General features: G+C 54.2%; 1 protein-coding gene across 2 annotated transcripts in view; it reads left to right on the forward strand.

The window, feature by feature from the left end:
• Positions 1–18,007, forward strand: part of LOC116490309 (USP6 N-terminal-like protein) — a 63,242-nt gene that overhangs the window by 34,900 nt on the left and 10,335 nt on the right. Inside the window, exons 2-7 of one of the 2 annotated variants that reach the window (XM_032189375.1) lie at positions 1,507–1,791; positions 7,471–7,544; positions 7,976–8,061; positions 8,997–9,036; positions 10,041–10,121; positions 14,799–14,906. In XM_032189375.1, the coding sequence (XP_032045266.1) occupies positions 7,479–7,544; positions 7,976–8,061; positions 8,997–9,036; positions 10,041–10,121; positions 14,799–14,906 (381 nt within the window). In that variant the 5' untranslated portion in view covers positions 1,507–1,791; positions 7,471–7,478. Of the gene's footprint in view, positions 1–1,506; positions 1,792–7,470; positions 7,545–7,975; positions 8,062–8,996; positions 9,037–10,040; positions 10,122–14,350; positions 14,693–14,798; positions 14,907–18,007 lie in introns of those variants that run through there. The other variant, XM_032189376.1, reaches the window with a different exon arrangement.

Genomic DNA, 18,007 nt, shown 5'->3' on the forward strand with positions numbered 1-18,007 from the left:
AGGTCTAAAAATAGAAGCTGCCGAGGAATTGTTTGCAGACCCGCAGTTCTGCTCGAGGGCTTCAGCTCACATCTGAAGCTGTGGCTTTTGGCATCGCAGCGGTTGCTCTTTGCAGAAGCACCGAAGCTGCTCTGCTGTAGTGCGATCAGGGAGGAGCTGCTGTCAGAGCCTCCTCACCAGCCCTCCTTCTCCCCTCCTGCCTCAGCCCAGGTCAGAAAGCCTCCACCTGAGCCCCAGGGCACGCCACGGTGAATTTGCCTGAAAATGAGAGCGAAACGTAAGTGCTGGGAGCACGAGGAGGACGGTGGGGAGGAGGCTGAGGTTGCACTTGCTGCCACGCAGGGTGTTAGCCCTGAGGGGGGTGGATAGTGTGGAAACGCAGCCTCACCTTTAAGTGTTTCTGTAAGGAAAAGGCTTGGCCCGTATGTTTGCGTCTCACCGCATGCCGTAGTCTGGTGATACTTGCAGCAAAGTGTCGTCCTCATGCCCACAGCTTTCCATTGTGCTTTGCAAACTTGATGTAAATTGGGGGACAGAGGAAAATGCAAGCAATTTGCATTACAACGTGTGCAAGGATGTTATGGGGTACTCAAGGACAACGTTATAGGTACCATAGTCTGCGCTACAGGTTACTCAGTGCTCACGGTGTCCGCCTCAGCAAGGAACACGTGGGAAGCTGCCTGCCCCTGGGGGCTCTGAGGCGCTGTGCTGGGTGGGTGACGGCACAGGAACAGGAGGGAAAGTGCATCACGAGTGCTCCGGGGTGAGGCCGGGTGGGACTGTTGCTGAAGCAGCTTCTCAGGGTGGAATTGAGCCGTGCTTCCCCTAGCGGGCACGTGTGTGGTTCCCCCCTCATTTCTAACAGCAGCGTCGTGCTTCGGAGCCAAGTCTCCTGTCACACTTGTGCAACCAGGGCGTTACTTCTGTGGGCTGCTTGAGGTGAGAATTAAAAATTTGTTTGAGAGAGGAAAATCCCCTCCCCAGACCATCCTGGCGCAGCAGAGGCAATGTTGGAGCTGTGGCCGCAGGACTCCGTAGGCTGATCTGCTGCAGGACATCGGCTTTGTCCTGGGAAGGCTTCTCACCAGCCGAAACACCACTCGGCTTCGGCATCCAAAGCTACAGGATGTGCTCACAGCCCTCAAAGTCACTTGCACAACATGCACGTGCCCACACGTCGCAGAGCGCAGGCTGACAGCCTTCGTGTCTTTGTTTTCCCTTTGTCGCTGCTAAAATTTGGAAGGAATACCAGTTCTTGAGGCTGTCACAACAGCTCCACATTGGGCACCGTCCTTTGAATTGCTTTCAGCTGCTTGGATGTGTTGGGTAGAAACTGAACGTGCTGGGAAGGAGCTCAGCCAGCCCCAGCTCTCCAGCCCCGGGGTAGGGCACAGAGCATCCTCTGCTGGCTGTGTCTCAGGCAGCCTGTCCGCTGGTGCAAAATTATCGTGGGCTCTGAGGAGTGCCGGGGACAGAAAGCTCACCGACTCCTTGTTTCCTTCGCAGTGACTTCGTGGGAAGAGCGAGCCCGCGTGTGGAGAGCCTCCCGGCCTGCCTCTTCTCCCAGCCGCTGGCGCTGAGCTGTGGCACCGCGGGGCCGCCAAGGACAGAGCTGCAGTGAGCGGGGGGCCTGAGCCAGGCCCAGGGACCCGGTGTGCCCCAGGATTTGTTGCTCCCCACGGCGGAGACGTCGGCTCCGGGTGAGGAAGGCTCGCGGCCGGTTAGATGCCCGAAGGGGAGAGCACAGCTCCGGCTGAACGGATGCATCTCGGCACCTGATACCAGGCTCAGGTAAGGGCGTGCTGCTGGGCACCGGGTCACGTTGCCATGCCTGTTCTGTAACATGTCTGCCATGCAGAATCTGTAGGTAGTCATTTCCAAGGACCCTTGGGACAGTTGAAACATTAACCCTGTAGTTCAGCTGGTTTAGTACTCCTTATGCTATTTAAGACAAAAAAGCACATCTGCGTACTCTTGGGCTTGTCGTAGTCAAGGAAATAAACATGCACATGGGATCTGCTGGATGTTGGTTCGTTCTGCCTGCTAGCAGTTTCATTCCTGAAGCTGTTATTCACTCTGTCAGTGGAGGTCTGATTTTCTTTCCTGCGGCCTGTCTGTAGCCGAGCGCCACTTTTGGAGTGAGTATCAAAGCCAGGGGCTGAGGCTGCCTAAAACCATGGGTAGGGGACCGGCATGGTTTGTTTGGGTTGAAATCTCTAGCAAAACCACCAGGCGGCTGTGACTGGAGGTCCTACAGCTCGACATCCGCTGTTGTCACCATCAGTTGTTGAGCAGAGAGAGGGACCTGGGTCCTGCCAAGTGAGGATGTCAGGGTGCAGCCCGGAGCGTGCCGAGCTGCCCCAGCCAGGGAGAGCTGTGGGCTCCTGCTGCTTGCCCCCTCTGTGCCTACAGCTGGCTGCGAGTGCTCTGAAGCACACTGAGCCTGTCCGTGGGCTTGAATAAACCCTCCCGGGGGATTTGTAGCACTCTGTAGCCTGTTTCTTCTGAGCTGCTCCTCCACGGGGCTGTGGGGCGGCCCTGCAGGGCTGCACTCGAGTGCCAGCACTGCTTGTGGCCGCTGTGCCCGGGGCATTGCGGCCTGGGGACACCGGGGGCTCAGCTCTGGGAGGTGTCCTGGGACAAACAGCTGGAGCTCAGCCCCTCTAGGCACGTTCCCCGCAGGGAAATGGCAGGGCCTGGCTCGTACCGGAGGCAGCTAAAGGTTTAAAGTAGCTAAAGCATGCTTTTAAAATAGAAGGCGAAACAGGAACAGAGGCGTGCTTAGTTTCGATGGCAGTGGATGTGGTCGCCAGTATGTACCTTGGTGACTTTATTCCACGGTAGCTTCAGTCTGATGCAAGCTAGCGCAGTATTTAAGCACAGTGTGGCAACACTTGCTTGATTCACTACGTTTTTTCCCCTTATGGCAGTCTGTAGAGGTTATTTGGGCACATTCAGGGCTCCAACACACCTTTAACCCAAACTCATTTCTTCTTCAGGGCAATAGTTATCAGTGCCTTGCTGCTCAGAGAGGCAGCCAGCCTTAAAATCCCCGTCCTCATGGGCTCGGGTGCAGCTGGGCAGCGCTGAATTGCGCTTCTGCAACAGCTGCAGCAAACTGGAGGCTCTGAGTGCTTTGCCCTGGGGTGTGCTGAGGAGGGGTGCAGGCGGCTGGGATGGCTCCGCTTGGGGAGGGACCTGGAGATTTTGCAATTTGGCTGCGTGCCTGTGTCGTGCTTGCCTTTAATTTGCTGTAACTGGTGGGCGCAGCGCAGACAGAGAAGAAACCAAAACACAGAGGCTGTAATCTCGAGCGCGCTGAGTGGCTGCTTCCCTGCAGGATGAAATATTGGCAAATTGCTTTGCAGAACATCCGCGAGTCCGGTCCAGCGGTGAGAACGTGATGCTGTGCTTACTGAAAAGGGGATTTACTGGCATGTTCCCTCGAAAGCCTTCATGCCAGGTTATTACAGACCTACTGTCCAGCAGAAGGGTGAGGGCAACGGTGAGCACAGCCCGCACTGGTGCAGCACGGCAGTTTAAAATCTGCACGTCTGTAAAAAGCTGGTATTTTCCTTGTAAGAAGGCTGAGAGAAAACTGAAAAGTCAGCAGCTGTGGCTCAGGAGGGGTTTGGCTGCTGGGAGGCTGAAGAGCAAGAGCTGAGGTGACAGGGCTCGCTCTCCTAAAAGCCAGCTTCCCTCAGGCCAGTTTGTTTGGTGCTGCCCTACAGCAGCGCCATGGAGGTTCAAGGGCTACTTTAAAGGCAAGGAATGCAGAGCGTGGATTTAGGTACCCCACTTTCCCTAAGTATTTACTGTTACGTATGATAACGATTTTATGGGACAAAAAAAAATAATAATTAAATCTGTGACTTCTTAGGGAGTAAACTTGACTTAAAGATGAGTGTTTGCACATAGTCGTGGATGTTTGATGCTGACGCCTTCATGCTGCTGCCAACACTTGAAATCCCACATGGTGAATTAGTATCAGGAAAGTTGTTCTCATCTAGGGAAAACCTCGATGTTTTGTGAAGAGTTTGCATTTGCTCACGGCTAGGTAGGTATTCGGTGTGGGCAGGCAGTACCGCGCGTTTTCACGGAGCATCCTTTTTGCTTGCTGTTACTGGGGTTAGTTCTTCATCCCTTAAAGCGTAAACCGGGAGCTGCACATTTTGTGGGCGATGGCAGACTGTGGGTTTTTTCTTCTACTCATTATTTTTAAAAGGAACTACTTGAGAACTCTGTTTGTTAGTTAAATTCCGTGGCTTGAGGCTTTGTTGCTCGTATCACAGCAGAATCATCTAATACCCAAACTGTTGATGCGTTCTTACCATTCCTGTTCACGGCTGCTCCACAATATGGGATTGTCACAAAAAAAATAAAATAAAATAAAAGGAAAATACAGTGCCCACAGGAGAAAACTGGGCAGCTGGAGAGAGCCACTGGAGTTGTGTATTTAGGGGAAAAAAAGAAGTCCTAAGCCTGGTGCATGTGAGTGGAGAAGTGAGGTAAGTACGGGCTGGAGCTGATTGAACCCGTGTTGTTGGTTGGGGTTTGGAGCCAGGCAGCTAGCTCTTACCCTGGTGCCATTTCTGTGATGTGAGGGCATTTTCTATGTTTGTTCTGGTTTCCTTCAAACGAAGCAGTCACTGCTGGCTCTTCCATGGAGATTTCGGGGGGTGGCAGCTGGCCTTGTCCACCAGCACCCCCTGTGCTGGCTGCACGAATGGGCAGCCAAGCAAAAGCGAGCACAGCTCTGCCTTGCCCCATTGCCATCAACCTTCTCGTCTGCCTTGGAGTTGTCTTCTAAATTTGAGTTGTTGAGCAGCAGAAAGAACCAGCACGCATGTTCCAGGCAGGAGATGCAAAACGGGCTACTTTGCATTAGTCGGGGGCTCCTGGGAGGCTTTCACGTAGGCTGAGGACAAAAGAAATGTGGTCTTGCTGCGTTCTTCTGCTGTGGGAACCCTCCGTTGTCACCAAGTAGCTCTTCCTCTGGTTATTCTCTTACAGCATGAGGTTAGAGACAGAATAATTTCCACTTCGTAAACACCTTGCATGTTTAATTTGACACAGTTTATTTTTCCCTCCGGCCTGCAGAAGGTTTGTATTTTTAGCAGCACCTGAAGGGTCTCATTTCTTCAGCCTCCTTACAATCGGAAAATGATGTAAGGAGGGGTCAGGAAAGCAAATTTGCCTCTGATTAAACTTCTCAGAAGAAAGCCACAGGAAGGAGAAGATGAAGATATGACAGAGGACACAGTGAAGCTGCCACTCAGACCTTGCGTCGTGAAAAAACGAAGCCACAACTAACACACATTAAGCAAAAGCCAGGGGAGCAATTTAAGTAAGATCCGTGGCTCCGAAGAGTAGAACAACGTGCAGTTTAATGTATTTGTCCTTGCTCTGTTCTGGTTGGGGAGTGAATAACAGGGACATTCCCTTCCTGCTGTGAATTGAAAGAGTTTGCTCTTTGAGGAGCCTCAGCCAGCTCGGTCCTACCCCCAGAGTGGACTGAGGTGCTTCCTTGGGGAAGGTCAGGGCAGCTCCAGGGTTCCCGCTCATTTGCAGTGACAGCTTAGAGTGAACAAGCGGGATTTGCTTTGGGGTTGTAGAGGTGAGCTGGTCTGTCTTCATTTCAGAAAGCAGCAATCTTTCCTACTTGCCTTCCCTCTTACTTATAGCGCTTCTGACATTGAGTGGCCAATTCAAACGTTGCTCATCAGCCTCAATGCTGTCCATTGGTCCCTGTGTGTCCTCAAATTAACGTGGGCAAATAGAAAAGGATGTTTTTAACTGATCTGCTCAGTAAAAATGAGGTGGGTAGGGCTTTTCTTCTGACCCTGCAGCTGGTTAGGATTCGCTATGTGCTGTTTTCCCATAACAGATCCCACATGAAGCTCCGTGCTTCAAGCCCTACAAGAGATCTCTGGACTGTGTTATTAAAGCCGTTCAGCCTTCAGATGTTCTGGGTAAATCACTGGATGATTCATTGTGTGGCAGCGGGGGAAATAGTTTAAGGTTGTGGTGGCTCTTAACAGTTTTTTCCCCAACCCTGCCAAATCTTTTTACAGCAGGCAAAGTCTCCTCGGAGCAGGCAGAAGCAGCCTGACTTTCTAACAAACTATTCGAAGAGGTTTTGTCCTCATAAGTGTTCAGAAATGTCCAAACTCTGAGCCATTTGTAAAACCCCGTTAGAGCTGAGTTCCCTCCCTCCTCTTGAAACGCAAACTTCCCATCTGGGACCTGTGCAGACGTGGCCACGCGGGCGGTAACGCGATGTGACTGCCCGCTGCTTGTCCCCCCGCTGCAAGCAGGGTTCACGCCTCACGGCAGAAGCATGGGGAGCACTTGAAAAAAATAATAATAAGGGATAAGAACTGAGCGCTGCAGGAAGGGGAGCACGGGGAAGCTACCAGCAGATGGAAAGCTCCGGGGCTGGCTGGAGTTTGCTTGGTTACAAAGTGGTTGGGAACGTGCTCCGTGGGCTGGGGGTGTCCCCCGTGGGCTGGGGGTGTCCCCGCTGCCTCCTCCCTGCCCAGGGACAGGGTGGCTCCTGGAGCCCGAAGGTGTGGGTGGCATTGCTTGCAGCGCTCTGGCACCTTGCCTGCTCGGGGAGGTGACGTGGCCGTCTTGACTGGGCCGTTCACGGCGCTGCGTGCAGTGGGGCAGCTCCTGAGCTCTCCCAAGAGGAGGAGGATGAGGTGGAGCTGCTCTTGCCTTCTCCTCCAGGCTCAGCTTTGGTCAGCAGGAGGATGCTCCCGTGGGCCTGTACAAGGAGATGCGTTTGACGACCGAGCCCCACATCGATCACAAAGCAGGTGGGGGCTCTGTGCTCACCTCGCTGCCCCGTTGCCCTTCTCGTAGGGATGTGTGTGGGTGCTGATGGCCCAGAGGCCAGTTTATCGTGTGCACACATCAACCAGCACAGGCAAACATTTCTCCTTTTAGCGCTGCCTTTGATGTTGAGTCAGCCTTCAGATGCCCCTACCGCTCTGGTGGCTTCACACCCAGGGCTGAGGGCAAGAGCTGGGCGTTTTGCTCTCATCCCAGCTGGCGTGCGACCGCGTGGCGCGGGGGCTCTGCGGTAAGCACGGCTGGCTCCCACATCTCCATTTTAAAAATTTTAAAAGCTTGGTGCCTTTCCTACAGGCACGTGTGCGCCTGGAACAAAGGCGCAGCGTCTCATCCTCCAGCCGGCTTTGCAGACAAAGCTCCCACTTGCTCAAATTCAGTTGCTCCCCGTGCGGAGCGAGGAGCTGGCAGGCGTGCTGGGTGCATGCAAGCTCCACGCATGCTTTGTACGGAGGCTTTTCAATCTCAGCCTAATTTTAGCTTTGGGATAGGGCTGGAAGCTGAAGTTGTCAGCAAAGCTTTTTCTTATTAGCACTTGCCTAAAATATTTCCCATGCTGTGTACACATTTACTTATCTCCCCTCTTTTTTTTTTTTTTTTCCCTCTGCCTTACAGCTTCTGACATGAAGAAAGACATAGACACTTTAATAACCCAGGAAAAAGCGGAGATCGTCGCCAAGTATGAGAAGGTACCAAGCTCGTCCTTTCCCCCAGCAATAAGGCTGCAGCTATTTAATCAGGTGGTCAAGCAGGGGTGACCAAAGCATCTCCACCATAACCAGTCTCTCCCTGCCCGCACATCCCCTCTCACGTTGTCCCCAGATTTCCTCGTGGATCCCATCCTCTGGCTCAGGCCATAGTTTGAAAGGTGCTGGGCTTCCAGTGCTTTGGTGCCCCCTAAAACCAGGCTGCCCCGTGCCCATCAGCACCGAGATACACCCCCATGAAGCTGAGTGGTGCAGATTTTTCTCATGTTTGCATCGTGTTTTCCTCCTTAGAACAGGTTTTAGTCTCCGGGCCTGTTGCTCTGTGCTCGTGCTGGGGCTGGGGGGAGCGGGGTGTGGGCACCGGGGTATTCCCGCTGCTGGAGGTGGCTCACGGGCATCCCTTCTGCTCCCAGGGCAGGCAGGAGGGAGCTGAGATTGACCCGTGGGAAGATGCCGACTTCACGCTCTACAAAGTCACCGACCGCTTTGGGTTCCTGCAGTAAGTCCTGCGCTCCTCTCCTGCCCTCCCAGCGCTTGCTCCTGCGGGGTGCCCGGGCTCCGGGCTGCTCTGTGCCTTGGCTCCAGCAGCCCCAGATGCTGGAGGAGAGGCTGGGGGCATCTCCTCCCTCAGCCACCCTGGGGGGGAAACACTCTGCTTTGAGTCTGCTGCAAGGCAACGTTCAGAGCCCTCCAAAACTGCCTCAAAATGCTCATGGGGACCTTCATGAGCGAAACAAAACAAAAGGTTTTGAGATAACCACTCAGTAGGAAAGGTATTTTTTTATTATTTTTTTTTAAAGGTGGGGGGTGTCAGGATGTCCTGATGTCCTTTTCCTTGCTGTCCTCTTTGGGGAAGAGTGGTTTCCCATCACCTGGTGTCAGGAGCTGCAGGCTGCTGCTCACGCACCTCCTTGGAGGCCTGTGGCATTTGTTTGAAGGAGATCATCCTGTGTTCGCCCCTGCTGCTGCAGGGCTGTGTAGGAAGAGAAGAGACGAGATATCTGATCATTCTTCCTTCCCTGAGGAAATCCTTGCTCTAAGCAGGGCACAAAGGGATTAAATGCACACCGCTTGGCTGGGGAGAACATCTAAAGAGCGACTTTTCTCTCAGATGTACAACAAAAGTAAGAGCAGTGGCTGTTCTGGCTGCAGCAGGGGGGATTCAAAGCACTTGCTGTTCAAAATTCCCCTGCTTTTTTTTAATGGATGCCCAAGTGTGCACAGGGTTTCCAGCAGTATCCATGCTTGATATCCCCCCAGCAGCTCCCACGGAGTTTTGGCTGGTGCCTTGGGCGGGCTGTGGCCCAGAGGGGCAGCTGCAGGACAGGCACCAAGCCCTGGAGCCGCGTGGCTCCCTGCAGAGGGACCCGCAGCACGCCGTGCTCCTTTCCCTGCTCACCCCCAGGCTAACCTTGTCACCCCTTGCTTTTCCAGTGAGCAGGAGCTGCCGACCCGCACCGCCTTGGAGGAGAAGGTGAGAGCTGTCGGCTTTGCTGATGTGGTTCTCAGATCCTTGTCAGCCTGCTTTTAGGGAAACGAATGTGCAAGCGAGAGTGCAACAAGCAGAGGGGGGGGACTGTGCATGCTGCAGCTCCAGGACTGCTTGTTGGAGCTTTTATTTGTAGTGTCAGGCACCTCTTTTCCTCCACGCTGCAGTGAAATCTCACACTTTAAAGCACATTTTGCACATTTTTTCCTCCTGGGAAAAGCTTCCCTCAACTGGGCTGTGGTATGGCACTGAATGGCTGCAGCTTAGAAAGGGACTGAAGGCACGGGGGAAGACCACAGAGGTTGAGGGTAACCCTGCTCCATCCTCCTGTGCCCCGAGCTGGCAGCACATCCTCCTGCAGGGACACGGGGCTGCTTGCAGAAAGAAAGCCATTTTATTCTGAGACAGAGCCGAGCCTCCCTGGGCACCGTGCCACAGCTGCAGGAGGTTAAAGCTCACCTGGAAAGCGGAGGTGTCGGTGGGAGCTTGGGTTGTGAGCGGGCTTTTGTGGCCAGTAACAGCTCTTTGCTTCGGTTCATCTAATAAAATACCTTGCCTCCGAGGGACTGGTTTGGGGTCTGGTTTATGGATGTTTGGCTTCTCCGTTGGGATTCTGCTAGCTGGGACTAAAGCATGTCATGTCCACCTGCCTTCTGGCAGAGGTGATGCAGAATGGTCCAAGGCTCACTGAACCCAGAAGGATTTTGTTGTCGAGGGATGCTCCTCTTGGAAATGCTTTCTGTCTGCCAAGCCTGTGCCTCTCCTTGTTTACACACTGCGTTTTTAATGACCGTGGGTTGAAATTGCCAGCTCCTGCAAACACCTCTGGATTATTCCTGGCCCCAGCAAAAGGTGTTTACATGTAGCTGAATGCAAAGTTCAGCTGTGAGAAATTTCAAACTAAAGAGAATGAAGTTTTATTCTTTCGGGAAGCATGTTCTGGGACTTTTTTTCTTACATTTGTCTTGTCTTCTTCCCCCTCACACCAGCAAAAACAGCAGGAAATCGAACGCGTGGACAAGTGGCTGAAGATGCTGAAGAAATGGGGCAAATACAGAAACAGTGACAAGGTGAGGTGGAAAAGAAGAGCGTGTGCAAGGCGGGATGTGATGGTGCAGCCTGTGAACCAGGCTCTCAAAACGTTGAGAGAGGAACCAGAGATCACTGGAAAATATTGCCTGGTTCTACCCATTAGTCTTGAAAATTTCCAATCTTTCCTTGAGCTGGCTGGTTTACCGGTAGAGGGGAGGCCTTGTTCAGATGAGTGTTATTAAAAATGGTTTCCTAAATGCTGCCTGCATGGCACGCTTTGGGGTGTCCCGAGGGACGGGGGTCCCACGTGAGGCCCCAGGAGCCGAGCAGGATTTTCACCACCCAGCTGCTTCTTGGCTTTTGGTGTTCAGCTCGCGAGGTGCCTGACAGCCATCTACCAGCAGGCCTCTTGCAGGTCTTTGTGTCAGAAAACCGCAGAGCTCTTGTCATGGAATAAATGACGTTATTATTTATACCAGCCTCTAAATGGTTCATGACTCCTGGACACAGAAGAGGCATTGTCCCCTGGAGGACTCGAGCCTGGCTGCCCTGGCAGCCGGCGTCAGCCCCCTCAGCGGACGGAGGGAGCATAAAGGAGCTTTGACTCGGTGCTGATGGTCCTGGCAGCCCGGTGGCACTGCTCGCAGGCCACCCTGTGCTGCTGCTGGTAGCCACCAGCGAGTGCCTCAAGCTGCTGCACAGCCCCGTGCTCAGTGCCAGGTGGCAGGGAGCAAGACCCTAGGAAGCACAACAAGAAGTGCTTTCAAAAAAAAATCAGGTTTCATCCTTCACCTGGCTGCTTTTCCTTCCCTGTCTGTCCTTTGTGTGGACCGCTACGCTGTTTGCATCCTTTTTTTCTGAAGGAGAGATGCTGCACCACCCTGTGCTCTGTGGGAGCAGAGAGGCCGCTTGGAGATGCGTGTTGCCACGAGCTGACGGCTGCCTGCAGCTCATAAATGGACTGGGAAGGACAGCAGAGAAAGGAGAACCTGCTGCTGGGAGCACAGTGATGCCCGTCAAACACTTTGCATTTTTTCCTAGCTAAGGAGGCACGACGAGCTCTTGATCTGCTTTTTGCAGTGAGCAGCAGGTTGGGCTTGTTCCTTCCCTGAGCAGTCAGCCTGTCAGCTGCGTGGCTGTTCGTCTTCACGTTTGTTTTCAGCACTTCACTGCTGTGACAGAAGCCCAAGTGTCACAAGACGCCGTCTGCCTGCTATTTTAATAAAGGCTCGGATGTTGTCTTAGGGAAAAAAACCTCTTGCTGACGCCAGGAGCCTTATATTTGATCTTCCTTTTGATAGAGCCTGTGCAGAGGGGCTCTGGGCTCGTCGTGCAGGCGGGTGTGTGCTGCAGCATCTCTCAGCACTTGCGTGGGGCTCAGGTCCTTGCCTCGGCTTGCCTGTTGTGAAACATGTGCTGCGCAGCTGGGAGGGGTGTGAGCTGCTGAACTGCTCTTGGGTGGACCAAAAGCTGCCCCAAGAGGACCTGCAGGCTTTCTCTGGGAGAGAAGGGCTGTGGTGGACCTGTCCTTCCCCCATCTCTGACACCCATCCATGAAGGCAGTGCCCTCCCCAGGCATGTCCCGTGTCCCCCAGCCTGGGGGCATTGGTTCAGCAGTGGCTGCAAGCTGGGGAAGGCTGCACGCCTGGGTTTTGCTCCCTGAGCAGCGTGTCAGCATGGCCCCGTGTGCTGCTGGCCACTGGCTGCCTGCCGTGGCTGCCACAGATGCTAGGGAACAAGGCAGGAGAAGCCCTGCTCTGTGGCCTGGCCCAGTGGGGCACGGCTACACCTAACATCACTCCTGGTATAACCTGTTCGGAGACGAGCAACAACTCGGATTGCCGTAATTAAAGCGATGCCCTGGGGCTCCTGGTGCTTCTCACCCTGTCAGAGCTGTCTGCGGAGCTGTTCCAGCCACGCTTTATAGCAGTGGGATTTGATGTCAGCACAAACAGTGACACCGGGGCTGTTCCTAGCATGGATGCCAGGCTGATGTCACGCTGCCCTTCCCTGGCTCTACGTGCTGTCTCCTGGCTGCCACAAGGGAAGGGATGAGAAAATGCCCAAGTGCATGCAAAGAGCACGTGGCCCTGCAGCACTGATGTGTGCCAGACCTGTGACAAAGTATTAAATCGTCTAACTCAGGGCGCAGCACCAGGTGATGTGTCCCTTCCCCTGCTCTTTTAACCTATATGACTGGGTTTAGGATGCTAGGAAACGCCCTGATAGTGCTACATAAGCATGCACAGTTAAGGCAGCACAGTTTAGGGGAAAAAAGACCGTGCTGGGTGTGCTCCGACAGCAGGATAACTCGCTCCTTGTAGCTCTGGAGTAACGGGATTTCAGCCAGAAGCATCGGTCCCGCAGGACTGAGAGCTGAGGGGAGGCCGTGACCTCTGTCTGCACCGTGCGCAGGCTGCGGGGAGCAGGACCTTGGGAGAGGGATGGCTTTGGCCAGAGATGGCAGGTTTTTAGACAAAGCCGCCCTCTGCACGCAGGCGTGGCCTCGTCTCTACTAAAGGTCACTGGGCTGCTGGGTGGCTTGGGATGAATCGGGGCTCTGTAGGGACAGGCACAGACCCCCGGCAGGGAGCGGTCTGCTCCTGCTGGGGACAGCCTGGTGACGTTTGGCACGGCAGGGGCTGTCCCAGTCAGGTTTTGTCCCCGCTGCAGTGCTGCCAGCAGGAATAGCCCAGGGAAGGAAAGGGCTTGTGCTAGCGGGCAAGCCTCTGTGCCGTGGCCATCACAGCTGCATCGTCCTTGCTGCATGTCCAGCGGGGTGGTGGAAGGCTCCACCTCTGGGGTTCACCAGAGGACTTGCTAAAAAAAAAAAAAGAATATTTCCCTGCTGCATTATGTATTTTGAGCTGTTTGGGGGGTTCAGGCTCTCACCTTCCTTTCTCCAGCAGCTCCGTCTGCCCTGGCAGCAAGGGGAAGCCCAGGCACTTCCTAAGGGAGGACTTCTCTGTTGGGTTTCCTCACAAGGACTCCTGGCTTCCTCCTTCGTTATGCTGATGTAAGCGAAGGCAGGCAGCACTTTCCTCTTTCCCAGAGGTGGCTGTTGTGGTAAATGTACGTGCCCACCTTGAGCCATCGCTTCAGCCACCTGCATCTCCAGCTGGAAAGCACCAAGGTGTTCGCTCCTCCTCCTGAGCTGGGGTTTGTCTGCATGGGTCACAGTCCTGGCCCTCCTTCCCCAGCTGCAAGCACTGAGCAGCTTATTAGAGCCAAGAGGTGGTGACCTTGAGGGTTCTTCATTTTTCCCGTGGAGTGGGGTTCCCATCACCTGCGCTTCCTTCCCCGCACCATTGCCTCTTTTACTGAGAACTTCCCTGTTTTCCTTCAAGTCTCCCGAAGGAGGAAAATTGCTCATTTTTACTCCGCGTGACTCACGGCACTGAGGTTTTATCACTTGCACTTTTGGAGGCTGGGGGAGGAGGCAAGCCCTCGGATAAATGACAGAGAGGCATTTCGGCTTGGTTCGATGGTAGCATGTTTGGTAACTCCCTTGTTCCTGCTGCACTCTCATGCAGAGAAAATCATTAGAGACGTTTGCTACACGCCAGCGCGGGCTGTGCTCGTTACGGTACAACAATACCACTTCAGAGAATGCAAAACAAAATAATTTTCTTCCCACGAGCTGAGCATCTCGCTCTACCTTGGCAACTGTCAGCTGATCTCTCCTAATGCTTCGGAAATAAATATAAATAAATAAAATAAATGAGGCCTCCTGCCTCATCCCACACTAGCTCTTTGGGCCAAGAGCTTTGCCCAGCCCCTAACTCAGTGAGCATCATGCCACAGTGCAGGCAGCGACAGAGCAGAGCTGCGAGTCTTTAACCTTGTGCCCAGGCCTGTGCTAAAAATTCAGGTGAGAAGAGAAGCAGCTGGTTGTGCGAGATGCACCAGGAAGGAAAGGTGGCAGCAGCAGATGGAGGGGAAGGCAGAGCTGCAGGACCACGACCAGAAAACCTGCTGCGGACGTTGCCCGCCTCGATGCTTTCCCTTGAGTCCCAGCCCTTCTCTTGCACCAGCCTCCTGGAAAAAGCAGAGGGATTTTGGAGGAGGTCGGATAGGTTTAAACCAGGCGGCACGAACTGATCACTTGGTGGGACGTGGACCTGCTGTGCTCTGCCTGCGTGAGCACGCCTGGTCCTATGGGGTCCCCCAGCCCCAAGGAAATGATCCTGTCCTAACGTGAGCCCCTGTGGCTGGAGCCTGGGCACACGCAGCGCATCCTGCAGCACCCCCACGGCCCCAGGAGCTGGGAGGGATGCTGCAGTTGGCTTTGCAGTGCAGCTGCAGGGCATTTTGAGGGTGGGATGAATGAAAGCGTGGAAAATGTTCAGATGTAAGGCGCTTTTTGTTTTTAAAGTGTTCTTTTAATGGGAGAAGTCAGGGATGGAACAAAAGCTCTTTTTTTCTGTTTCCCATTGAAATTTAATGGTCTATTCAGAGAGAGAGGGGGCCTTACAACAAGAAAAAGGGAAGAGGCATCTGTGAAATGCATGAAAGGCACACACGGAGGCAGGAGGGGGACACTCAGATGTTCATCCCTGATCCCCATGCTTGCTCCAGAGATAGCGCACACATTGTTACCTTGCTCAGGGTGAGAGCCGTGCCAGCTCAGACCGAAGGCTTGCAGAGCCAAGCTGCTCAGCCTCGCCGTGCCAGGAGGCTGCAGCACGCTCACACACGTGTTTTCCTCCTGGCAGATGTGTCGGCGAGTGTACAAGGGCATCCCACTCCAGGTGCGAGGCCAGGTCTGGTCACTCCTGCTGGATGTCGAGAAGATGAAGAAGGAGAACGAAGGAAAATACGAGGTACGGCTCCAGCACGAGCAACGGGAGCAGGTTGGGATTCACGGTGGACGTGGGTATCTCCGTCTCCATCTGTGATGGGTGGGAGGGACGCGAGAATTCCCAGTGGGAAGCTTTTTGGGGTGGGGGAACCCAGCCCCCACGTCCTCACTCGCAGGCAGCGAGGTGGTGTGCGGTGGTGGTGGGGCTGAGTCCCTGCAGCGACCGCTGAGACCTCTGGAAAGGAAAGGCTTCAAATCAGCGAGGGCTGAGGACAAAAGGGGGATAAACTCTTTATCCTCGCGTATGTCAGGCAGGGATCTGTTGGCCGGCTGCTTTCCTCAGCGTGCTGCTTCCACCTCTTCTGCTGGAAGCGGCTGGCGAAGCTGCTGGAGATGTTACTGCATCTTCGGGGAACGAGAGGGGACAGAAAGCAAAGGTGCTGCTCGTGGTGGCTCCCCGAGCTAAAAGGAGGGACATGGAGTGGCCACGAGCACCTTGAAGCAGGTGGGTGCCAGATGTGGGTGCCCCGGGCCCCTCGGTGTGCTTTAAAACTTCACTTGGGGCGTTGTGAAGCTTTCAGCAAGGTCAGAAGCCTTGAACCAGCCTGTGAAGGGGCAGTAGTCGAGAAAGCCAATTACAGCGGAGCGAGAGCAGATCTTAAAGCCCGTGGCGGATTTTTGAGCAGTTTATGACTTAGCTGTGCAGCTGGAAGTGCATAGGAAGAACTGAAACAGCCTGGGTTGAAGCAGCTGGTGTGTGTCGCCTTTTATCTTCAGACGTCATCACAGGAGTGCTATCTGGAAAGTTTCTATTAAAAATCAATTTCCATTGTTTCCTCTGCAGATAGGAGCAAAGTCCCACTTGCACTGCTTCCTCCCAGAGCTCTTCATGCTGCAGACTTTTCTATGGATTTCTTGGTATCAAACGATTTCTGTGGCGTGTGTTGAACAGCAATTCAAGTAATGGGGCTTGCTGTATTTTTTTTTTTATTATTTTTCACTCCAGATGTCTAGGCTGCTTTACGCTGCCTAGCTTCTTTTCCTCACCTGTTTCACGACGTAGCTTGCGTGAGCGTAGCTCAGAGGCCAAGCAGGCTCCCCGGGGGGCCGCGCACACCCCGAGCACAGCTCCGCGCACCCCTACCAGCCCGCAGCACCCTGCTGGCTGGCTGCTCGCATCTGCACCACCTCCAGCACCACCAGCCGGGCGGCCGAGCAGCAGAGTTTCTTGTGACAGAGCCCCGAGTGTGACAGAGCCGCGTGCGGGGCGAGGAGCAGGCTGTCCCGCTTTTTGGAGGCAGGAGGTTATGTGCTGCGTCCAGCAGGTTGTGGGCATTTCTGAAACGGCTCCTTAATAAGCAGGGCGATGCTAATTCGGCGTAGCTAGTCAAGCGGGGATGTTCATAGCCATGTGCTGCTGGGATGGAGCCACGTGAGGGGGCTCGGGGAGCAGGGGCTGGGATCGCTGCCCCAAGCAGGGATAATGAAGCTCTCCCAGCGTGCAGGTTCTTATCACGCTCCCTCCCGGGAAGCTGTGCCGTGCAGGCAGCGAAGCAAAGCAAACAAATGAAAGTCACGAGGAGTGTTTATCTGTGCTCCAGAGGGGGGTCTGCCATAAGCAGGAGCTTCAGGGTTAATAGGCTTTGCTGGACGCAGCCCCCCAAAAGCTCTTCTTAATCCTCCTCCTCTTTGGTGCCACCTGCCGCCAGCAATTAGCTCTCCATTAATTTGCTCCAGAAGAGGGTCAGGGGCACCTCCTGGAAGAGAGATTTTGCTTTCAGAAGGAACCAAGAGTCAGTCTCAGCCCCTTGTCCTGTAGGGGCTGGCCCCAAGGCTGCCGTATCTCCCTGGGGATAAGCTGGGGCACAAAAAGATCCCAATGGCCTCGAAGTAACTGCTGCCCCTTGGGGCAGACCTATTGCTGGGGGAGAGCAGAGTCCTGCTGCCTGCAGGTGGCTCTGGGAAAGATCCCCTCAGTGCAACGTTTTAGGAAGCAGCTGGCCCAGGAGCTGCCCTCGGAGCTGTGGGTGCTCTCCGTCTCTTCATCAGGGTCCTCTCAGTGTAGCTGGGTTTTGTGTTTGGCAGCCGTGCCCAAGAAGCTCTGCTCACATGCACATGCGGCTCGGCACACGCTTGCTTTCCCAGGCAGGTGTGGTGCTTTTTCAAGCCAAGTCTGGGGAGGCTCAAAGAAGAGAATGTCAAAATACAGGTGGTGTGTTTTCTTTTTCTTTTTTCTTTTCAGGCTTTGAGAGATTTCTGTGCTCTTTTAGTGGGGAAAACGAGGGTCTTCAGCAGGGAACTCTGAACTCAGGTGGCGCAGGGTGCGCACCCTGCCAAGGGGGGATGCAGAGAGCCCAGGATTTAAAGCAGGGAAATGATAGCATTTATCAGATCCTCATTCTCTTGTCATGTTTCTTACCCTGCCTTGTCTTGTTCAGGCAGTAATTCAAAAGAATCCCTCCATACACAGTTGCTTTCAAGGTCGGACTTACATTTCCTTTGCCCAGCCTCCAGCTGCTAACAAGCTGTGGTGCCCCCAGCACTGGTGTGGCCACCTCGGGAGGTGAGCAGCAACCTGCAGGCCCCTTGTGGCAGGCTGGGAAGCATCCAAAGGAGCTTCCGAGCGGGTGATGAAGCGTCCCTGCAGTTCTGTTACCTTCAGTCCCCAGTGAGGAGGGGATCTGACCCTAGGCTTGCTGCTCACCTCCGCTGCCCCTACCCTACTGGGGGATCTCAGGCTGCCTGAAAGCAGTCACAAAATGTAATGTTTTCATGCAGCTAACCCTGGGGATGTTGAAGGAGGGTGTTGTGATCACAAGCAGTACCTAAAGGCTTGCTTAGCAGTACCAGAATGGTCCTTGCCTGCCTGCTTGGAGCAAAACACAAGCTGTGAGGGGACCCTGTGGTGGCTTTACCTGTGGAGCACCGCAGAGCAGAGTAGTTCAGCTGGAAGGGACCTTCAGAGATCACAAAGCCTGACCACATCAGGGCTAGCCAAAAGTTAAAGCATAACGATGAGGCTGGTATCCAAATGCTTCTTCGACACTGACAGGCATGGGGCATCAACTGCCTTGCCAGGAAGCCTGTTGCAGTGTTTTGACCACCCTCACGCCAAAGAAATTT

Source organism: Aythya fuligula, chromosome 5, assembly GCF_009819795.1.
Source record: "Aythya fuligula isolate bAytFul2 chromosome 5, bAytFul2.pri, whole genome shotgun sequence".
In the NCBI taxonomy this organism is placed as follows: Eukaryota; Metazoa; Chordata; class Aves; order Anseriformes; family Anatidae; genus Aythya; species Aythya fuligula.